Genomic DNA, 10,000 nt, shown 5'->3' on the forward strand with positions numbered 1-10,000 from the left:
ACACGCCTCCAATTCGTCTAGACGAGGCAGATATATTAGGAGGTGATGCCTTCCCTCCCGCTGTAATCCGCCATTTTGCAATACTTATACATTTTTAACGGTGCTATGGGAGCCCCTTCCCCGCCTTAAATTTTCCGCCCGCTAAGTGCTCCAGCTCCAGCGCTAAGCGGCCCAGCGCCATTTTAAGTAGAAAACTTAACGATTCTTTGCCGTTAAGTGCACTTAGCGATGCTAAGAACGTTTGTGTATACCGCCCCTGGTTCGCCGAGGCCTACGTGGCGGGTCGGTGAGGAGGGTGAATCATGGCGGTCCGTCCCCGTGAACCACCATTCGGGTGCGGGTTCGCTCGTGTCTGCGTAACAGTATAAATATATATAAAAATAGGGATCCGGCTGGATTTATATCAGGGGTGCCAACCCAAGCTGTAGTTCGTATTTCTCGCTCTCTTCCCTTATCTACTTATGACATATTAACCTCTACGGGTATTGTTTCGGCTGAGGAGAAACTGGATCCGGTAAATAACCATGGCCATGTACAAGGGATTATTCCCAATTTTCCCAATTGGCTTTTAACTGGCTTCTGCGGTGTTGGTATGCCGGCAGGTACGTTACATTTTGAATATAAATATAATTTTCTTCCTCCTTTGATGACCCTTAATTCACGTTTAAGATAAATATTTCAGTTTTTTTATTATTCCATGTGTGTGTGTGTGTTTGTGTGTGTGTGTGTGTGTTTGTGTTTGTGTGTGTGTGTGTGTAGGGAGGGCAAGGTAAGGTTTGGGGCGTATATAATCGTTCTGCGCGTTGCCTCGGTGCTCACCTCCGTCACGTTGGTCCCTGAGCCAGTGGTTGGTGAGAATCCAGTACCCACAAAAGGTGACGACACAAATCAACAACAAATAAATAATAGGAGCAAAAGAGTTTCATCCTCACACTACTCAGAAAAGAATATGAGCAGGTGTGGCACGATAAGCGTCCCGTTGAAAAAACACAAACATTGGCAGCAGCGACTCTGCAGGAACGACGGGACGGGTGTTGGGGACGCCAGCACCGCCGCGCGAGTACCCGGGGCAAGACTACTGTCCAGTGTGTGCCGCGTGTGGCCTGGCGGGGGGACACGACAGGCAGTGTGTGTGTGTGTGTGTGTGTGTGTGTGTGTGTGTGTGTGTGTCATCTCCGTGCAGGGTCGGGCGGCAGACTCACCGCCACACACCCACAGCCTCCTGCCAGACACTCACCACCATGACAGCCTGAACAAGGCCTAGCGGTGCATGCCTAAGCCTAGGTGAAGCTGATCCTACGAGGGGAAGGTAATGATGGAGTGTGTGACCGGCATGACCAAGACGCCCCCCGGCCCTTGGTATTCCTCCAGTATCACACCCGCCGCCCCCTGGGCTGCTGGACACCTTACTGAGGTGCCTTGTACTGCTGCTCAGCTTTTTACATAACCATTCCCTGCAGAAACAGTTAAATGGGTGCCTGCTGTTCCTGTTGAGTGGGTGGTGCATGACACACGCCAGGGGTCAAGGGGGAACAAAGGTAATGCCCCCCTAAGAAGGTGGTGTGTCAGATTTGGATATTTCAAACTAACTCACCTGGTTTACTCACCTGGTGGGCTTCCCGACCCCACAGTCCACATGATGACGAAGGGAAGCCAGGACTCTGCTGATGCGCCAGCTCTCAATATTTAATTACATAAACAAAAACAAATACTAATGAAAGAGCTGGATAGTCCATCATATGCAGTCAATTTGTAATGTAATTTATACGATTAGATGTAGAGCTACAGTCCATTTAATGATATTCCAAAAGTTTGTCCCCAAGATGATGAGCTAGTGCTGATTTAAATAGAGGTAGAGACTGGAGGGTGACCAGGGATTCAGGGAGGGAATTCCACAAAGGAATGCCTCTGACACTGAAGGACCTCTTCCTTAGTTCAAGCTGGGTCCTAACATGTGGTATTTAGTGCTGGTGGCCTCTAGTGGGTAGATCAGGAGTTAGAACAAAAAGGTCTGAAGGGGAGATTGCACATTTGTTATGAAAGGTCTGCCAGTAGGGTTGACGGGGACAAAGCCCCACCCAGCAGGTGATGTTAAATTTGAATAGATCTGTTAAGTTTAGTGGTGGGGCGCTGTGCAATAACCTGCACAGTGTTGTTCTTCAGTAAGTATCAGTAGTGCAGTGCTCAGTCTTGTATAATATTGCACTCATGCCGGTGCACAAGTGCAAAATTACTAGTTACACCTGCACAGCTAAATTACCTTGATCTTGATTTATAATACACTGGGCACCCATTCAGGTGCATAACATGCATATTTGTGTTGGCTGTTGGGGGACGGGGGAGCCGGGTGTGCAGGGGAGGGAAGTGAATCAAGTGTAATTGTTAGTGTTGGTGTGTTGTGGTGACAAGTGAGTGTGTATTTGTTTTCTGAATGAGTATTGTACCGCAGTCTAAAGTCTGTTGAGGGAGGCTGTTCCAGTCACACATGGTGTGTGGAAAGTATGAGTGCTTGTATGCGTCAGTGTTAGTGTGATATGTTTGGTATTTATGTGTGTGTGTGTTATGAGTACGTTGACTGTTTGCATTGTGTAAGTTTGTGTGTGGGTCAATGTCAGTGTGAGTGTTTGTGATCTTGTGTATCAGTGTAAGTCTGTGTGCTTGTCTGCGTATGTGAAGAGGGTCCATGTTTATCTGTTGTTTGATCCGTGTTGTGATGCCAGACGTTCAAGTGTAATTGTTTGTAATGAACCTAGCTGCCTTGGTGTTGATTTGTTCTAGCCTATCAATGTTTCTGTGTGTGTATGGATCCCACTCCGTGGAGCAGTATTCCAGTGTTGGTCTCACAAGTGTGTCATAAGCTACCTAGTGCTTGTGCAAGGTCCTTTCTTGGTTGCAATGCCTACCACTTGTTATTGTATATTATTTTTGATAAATTTTTGATATGCTTTACAAGGGTATAGATATTGGTTATCATGTCAGGCTTTGATGGGTTTGTATTCACCCTAGAAAACATGGAGTGGCAGCACACGGGGTAGTTTTTGATAAATCCCTGTGATCCACTTTGCAATGGTTATAGATATTGGTTATTACCTATCTGCAGGGAACGGGCACAGTATTTTTCGAGGGCAGTTGCTCAAACCTGAAAAAAGGGCAACCCCCCCCCCCCCCCCCACACACACAAAAAAAAAAAAAAGCAAATCGTGAGTCGGTATGAAGGGTGGGTATTGGGCTGCGGGTGATGCAAGCAGTCCAGCCTATCATACCCAACATGCCTCACTTCACCCGGTCAACTGTATAATATGGGATTCATAGTTATCACAGCCTTCTAGGGATCCTTAACTCACTAGTTGTTATAGCAGCACATGTTATCGAAGGTTATTAACTATACAAAATACGGTGAATATGGGGGAGTTTTACCTGCGAGGGGACGTGTGTGAAGGCGTCGCGACGGTCGCGGGGGAAGTGACTGTGACGCCGCGAGGGACGCTTCAAGTACGTTTTGGCGGGAATGAATTAACTAGCTAGATAGCTAATATTATAAGTTTTCAAATGTGAGAAAATAGTTAAAATAATTTTAGATTGATGAATACTTATATTTAAATAGGTAATTTCAGTGTAATAATGTTTTGTTGGAAGCGGAAATATCATTGGTTACTTTTGCAACAGCACTAGGGGAGGGAGGGTAAAAATAGAAAACGGGGACTATAATAACGTCCCTGGAGGAAATAATATTAGGAAAAAATACACACATTCGTAACACTATTTTTCAGAAGGGCAACATCAGCCGAGAAGGGCAAAACGGCAGTTGCTCAGACAACCTGGGCAACCTACCTGTGCACTATAAATGCCTAACAGATAGGCTATCTGTTAGGCATTTATCCCCACAATAATGTGTCCTCAAGGCTCTGTTTTGTCACAGTTGAATTTCTACATTTAAAATTATTGAAAATGACCCCATATCAAAAACCTTGGGCAAATATTGCCTCTGAAATAAATCTTAACCAGTTGATGAAGGTGAACCTTTGTGTTGCAGGATGACGGAAGACATGCCCCAGAGGAAGACGTCAGCCAGGAATCCCCGCGCGGTCAGCCTCTTGCTGGGGGTGCGGCAGCAGCAGCAACCGATGGCAAGTCTGGAGAAGCAGGTGAGGCAGAGGTTGAGGCTGGGCAGCTCTGGTCATTGTTAGTAGGTCAGGAAAAGACAGAGGCCAAGGGAGTGAGAAGCTCTTTTTCTTTTTTTCCTTTGTCCAGTAAATGAAGCAGCTCAAGGGGAAAAAAGCCCACTATGCATTGCTCCTGTAAAAGTAGATAGAAGTGAGTGGTCTGGAGAGAGTCAGTTACAGGTGGAGAGGTGTCTTGATATTCCCCTCATGAAAGAGTTCAAGTCATGGGCAGGAGGAAGCACAGACAAAGGAAGCTTGTTTGTTCCAGAGTGTACCAGCAAAAGGGATAAAGGAATGCAGACGGTGGTTTACTCCTGCATAAGGGATTTGTATAGCATAGGAATGAGACAGAGTAGAAAGTTGTGTGCAGCTTAGTGTGAATTTTTTCCCCTTCATTACTAAGCGGCGTTAGATGTCCAGGCTTGAGAGACAGGAAAAGCAAGATCCCTACAATGCAGTACAGTTTATGTGGCATACCATATTGAAATTGCTACATTTGACACATTTTGTCAGTTAGATACAATCTGATTGACCGATTAGGACCCCAACACACACACACACACACACACACACACACACACACACACACACACACACACACACACAGCAAATGAAAGAGGATAAGGAAGACGTGGAGAAAGAGGTAGTCAAGGCCTTAAAGAAAAATGAAGAATTAGTGAGAGAAGTAGCGGACAAAAAAAGAAGTGTTATTATTTTTGGGATGAAAGAAAAGAATATAACATATAAACCAAAAAGGGATAAAGAGGAACTGAAATCGGTCAAAGACCTGCTCAAGAACCTAAATGATGCAGAAAGGCAGAGTATCGAGGAGGAAGTAGACGAAATTTATAGAATGGGTCCATTTATTGAAGGGAAAACTAGACCAGTTAAGTTAAAGCTAAAATCACAAATGGCAGCCGAAGACATACTATATAGAACAACTAAACTAAAAGAAACGGAAGGATGTAAGGATATATATATAAAGAAAAATAGAAATGAAGAAGAAAGGATGAAATGGAATGAATTACTGGCAGAGACAAAAGCAAAAAATAACGCAAGATCTGAGGAAGAAAAAGAAGCATTTTTTTGGAGAATTTCGAGGGATCGAATCAAGAAATGGTTCATAAGGGAGAAGAGAAAGGGGAGCGAAAACTAGATCAGAAAGATACAGAGAGGGGAATAAGAATAATGTACACAAATGTAGATGGGTTGATCTCTAGTAAAATAGAGCTGCAAGATTACCTAAAAGAGAGGGATCCCATGATAGTTTGCCTAACTGAATCTAAACTAAAGGAAAACATCCAAATTGAGTTAGATGGAAGATACAGTGTGTGGAGGAAGGATAGAATGGGCAAAGGCAGAGGAGGAGTGGTGATAATGATAAAGAAAGAGTTATTAGTAAAAACAATTGAATATGGAGTGGGAAAAGCAGAGATAATGAGTGTAAGCTTGGAAATCAGGAATAGAGAATGGATGATGATTGCAGTAGCATATGTACCACCAACAACTACATCATGGAGTAAAGAAGATTATGAAAACATGATTGATGACACCATACAGAGTTTGAGGAGATTGCTTAAGGCAAACAAAGGAGTAATACTTGTTGGAGATTTCAATTGCAAAGAGGTTGACTGGGAGAGGTTCGAGAGCAATGGTAGTGATGTGGCATGGGGGAATAGATTCTTGAATTTAATGATGGAAAATTTGATTTGGGGAGGCGGTGGCTGAGTCGTCAAAGTAACGGCCTCGTGTTCAGGAGGACGCGAGTTCAATCCGCCCGGTGCCACCAAGCTGGGATTTTTCAGCCGCCGAGTGGCTTAAAACTACCCACATGCTGTCCAGAAGACCACCTATCAACCCGGACTCTAGATTCTAGGATCAAAGATGAGCTCTGGGAGGGCAGCATGAGCCAATGCAAGATGGCGCCACTATAAACACTCGCCTGCGCCAGAACGGGCTGGGCCAACCATCAGGACCTACTGGAGAGAAGCCTTGGACCGACCATCAGGATCCACCGGGAAGAAGCCTACCGGCGCAATAGGCTGCAATGTAAAAAAAAAAAAAAAAAAAAAAAAAAAAAGGGGTGAAGGAAAGCACTAGATATAGAAGAGACGATGAACCGGCAAGACTGGATTTGGTGTTGACAAGAGAGATTCATGTGAAGGATGAATTGAGGTATGATTGCCCCCTGGGAAAAAGTGATCACATGCTCATAGAGATGGAAATGGAGGAGGAAGGAAGGGAACGAGACGAGACTTATAGAAGCAATAGATTAAACTATAGGAAAGCAGGGGTGGAAAACCTCAAGAAGTTTTTTGGTGAAATGGATTGGAAAGAGTTAATGAGTACAAGCGAAGTTCAAGGATAATATGATATTTTCTTGAGGGCGTACAACACAGGTGTCATGAAGTTCGTACCAAAATACAGACCGAGGGAGAGGGCTAAAAAGGACTGGTTTAATGCAAGATGTGCAAAGGCAAAAGAAAAGAGAGACAAAGCGTGGTCAAGATTAAAAAGAAACAGAAATCAAAGAAACAAAGAAGACTTTAAGGCAACGAGAAATGAATACGTGAAAGTGAGAAAGGAAGAAGAGAAACGATACGAAAAGGATATTGTGGAAAAGTGTAAAGAACAACCTAAATTATTTTATAGATTTATAAATGGAAAAATTAAATCAAGAGAAACAATTGAAAGACTGACTGAAGAGAATGTAGAGATTGAGGATCCCAAAGGCATGGCGGAATTATTTAACAAAAAATTCCAGCAAGTGTTTACCAAAGAATCATTATTTAATGAACCACAAGAAAACAACTTAGATGTATATATGGAAGAGGTCAAAATAGATAAAGAGGAGATAAAAAAACTATTGGGGGAATTGGAAGAAGGGAAGGCCGTGGGACCGGATGGAGTTTCAGGTTTTATACTTAAAGAATGCAGAAATGAGCTAGTTGGCCCGATATATGACATCATTAGGTGCTCAATTAAAACGGGCACAGTGCCTAGGGAGTGGAAGAGGGCAGAAGTGGTACCTATATACAAAAGTGGAAAAAAGGAAGAACCCCTAAATTACAGACCGGTGTCTCTGACCAGTGTAGTATGCAAAATATGTGGGAAATGAATAAAAGTACAATGGATGAGATTTCTAGAAGAACATAATCTAATCACAAACAATCAATATGGGTTTAGGAAAGGCCGCTCATGTGCGACAAACTTGCTGAGCTTTTACTCAAGAGTGACGGACAAATTACAGGAAAGGGACGGATGGGTGGATTGCATTTACCTAGACTTAATGAAGGCATTTGACAAAGTTCCACATTCAAGACTGCTGTGGAAACTAGAAAATAAAGGAGGAGTGAGAGGGAAAATGAAGTGCTGGATGGAAAGCTACCTAAGAGGAAGAGAGATGAGAACCGTGGTTAAGGACACTAGATCGGAATGGAGAGCGGTGGAAAGTGGAGTGCCCCAGGGGTTGGTTTTAGCACCAGTACTCTTCCTAGTCTATATTAATGATATGCCAGAGGGAATAAACAGCTACATGAGCCTGTTTGCAGATGATGCTAAACTGCAAAGTCAGATAAGAAACAGTGAAGACTGCAAGGAGCTGCAAGAGGACCTAGACAAGATTTGGAAATGGAGTCAGAAATGGGAGATGAAATTCAACGTGAGGAAATGTCATGTTATGGAAATGGGAAAAAGTGCAGAAAGACCAAAATGGACATATAAAATGGGAGATGGTGAAATATTAAAGAAAGTAAATGAAGAGAGAGACCTGGGAGTAATAATGCAAGATTATATGCAACCAGGAAGTCATATAAATCGGATCTTTGGTGATACATATAACATGGTGAGAAATATAGGCATAGCATTCCACTACATGGACAAAGAAATGATGAAAAAATTAATAACTACTATGATCAGACCTAAACTAGAATACACGGAAACAGTGTGGTCTCCACATATGAAGAAACACATAGTAAAACTAGAAAGAATACAGAGGATGGCAACAAAAATGGTTCCAGAACTGGAGGGACTGACATATGAAGAGAGACTAAAGGAAATGGACTTGCCAACACTAGAACAAAGAAGAGAAAGAGGAGACCTAATACAAATATATAGGCTATTGAGTAAAATGGAAGAAGTGGATAACGAGAAATTGCTACTAAGAGAGGAACCTTCCAGCAGGAATACTAGAGGACATAGTAAAAAGTTGAGGAAGGGAAGATGTTCAAGAGACGTAAAGAAATATAGCTTCCCACAAAGAAATATAGAGGTTTGGAATAGATTAAGTGAAGAAATAGTATCGGCGAAGAGTGTGCAAAGTTTCAAGGAAAAGTTGGATAATTATAGATATGGAGACGGGACCACACGAGCGTAAGCCCAGGCCCTGTAGAACTACAACTAGGTAAATACACACACACACACCTATGCACAAACCTCAGCATATGATCAGAGGAGGCTAGACTGAACCTGTTGTGCCGTTTGAACCCTAAGCACGACTATTTTCTCTTCTAGTATGGTCCTGAGTTAGTTATGGTGTTGTGTCTGCTGGTTATGACTCGGCAGTGGGGGATGAAAAGGCAAGTCCTGCTCTCTCAGTCTCTCTCTCTCTTGGCCTAAAGCCTTACTAAAGTCTGTTCACTTATGTCAGACCCAAGCTGACAACATAAACCTAAGTGTGTTTGCAAGCTGAGTGCTGACTGGCTGCTGCTATGGCTTCCAAGTTTTTTTAACCTCTGTTTGTGTTTATCTCACGCAGCACTGTCTGCTAATCTGCACTGTGCTTATGACCACGCTTAGGTTTATGTTGTCAGCTTGGGTCAGAATTAAGTGAGCAGACTATAGTTGTGATATATAGGAATTGAGCTACACTTGTGGGCTCTTGTGTATGTCCGTTAGGGTGGAGGTTGTATGTGTGTGTGTATTTACCTAGTAATATACAGGATGCTTTACACTGGTCCTGTCTCCAAATGTCAGTTTATCAAGTTTAGCTTTAAGTTCATGAATATTTTTAGCTTGAGCTCAATTTTCTCTATTTTCCAGGTCATTCTAAGTCACAATGTATCTGTGTGTGTGTGTGTGTCTGTCTCTGCTTGCTTGTCTGGTTTTTGTTTGCATTTACTTAGTCATAGTATAGAGGATTTTAACTTAGCTTGTGTTGACCTGCCTCTATTTCTGCTTTCATACAACTGTACTTACTTTCATAAATTCATGGATGTTCTCAGCTCTGTCTCCTCATCCAGACACTTGCCAGTGTGAATCACTCCAGCAGGGAAGTCAAACCTCATAATAATGATGATACTACTACTACTACTACTACTACTACTACTACTACTAATAATAATAATAATAATAATAAAAGATGGTATATATATTTTATTTTACTCAACTATATCACAAACTTCCCATTATGAACCACTCTTAACAGGGAAGCCAAACACAATAGTAATAATAATAATAATAATAATAATAATAATAATAATAATAATACAGTATATTTATTATACTTTATTTCACTGTCTGGTGTTTCAGGGTGAGATGGAGGTGTGGCCAGGCCTGTACACACACCTCACCTCCCAGCTGATGGCCCTGGTGTGGGGCAAGGTGGTGCTGGTGCTGGAGGTGTGGCCAGGCCTGTACGCACACCTCACCTCCCAGCTGATGGCCCTGGTGTGGGGCAAGGTGGTGCTGGTGCTGGAGGTGTGGCCAGGCCTGTACACACACCTCACCTCCCAGCTGATGGCCCTGGTGCAGGGCAAGGTGGTGCTGGTGCTGGAGGTGTGGCCAGGCCTGTACACACACCTCACCTCCCAGCTGATGGCCCTGGGGCAGGGCAAGGT

The 10,000-nt window shown here is 43.2% G+C and overlaps 1 protein-coding gene across 1 annotated transcript in view; it reads left to right on the forward strand.

Moving 5' to 3' along the window:
* Positions 1-759: 759 nt before the first annotated feature.
* The window catches only part of LOC126990359 (uncharacterized), a 13,537-nt gene continuing 4,296 nt past the window's right edge, over positions 760-10,000 (forward strand). The window contains exons 1-3 of the mRNA XM_050848968.1: positions 760-1,309; positions 4,034-4,145; positions 9,693-10,000. The exon at positions 9,693-10,000 is cut by the window's right edge and continues 214 nt beyond it. Of these exons, the coding sequence (XP_050704925.1) occupies positions 4,035-4,145; positions 9,693-10,000 (419 nt within the window). The 5' untranslated portion in view covers positions 760-1,309; position 4,034. The remainder of the gene's footprint in view (positions 1,310-4,033; positions 4,146-9,692) is intronic.

The sequence above is a fragment of the Eriocheir sinensis genome, unplaced genomic scaffold (genome assembly GCF_024679095.1).
Source record: "Eriocheir sinensis breed Jianghai 21 unplaced genomic scaffold, ASM2467909v1 Scaffold1585, whole genome shotgun sequence".
In the NCBI taxonomy this organism is placed as follows: domain Eukaryota; kingdom Metazoa; phylum Arthropoda; class Malacostraca; order Decapoda; family Varunidae; genus Eriocheir; species Eriocheir sinensis.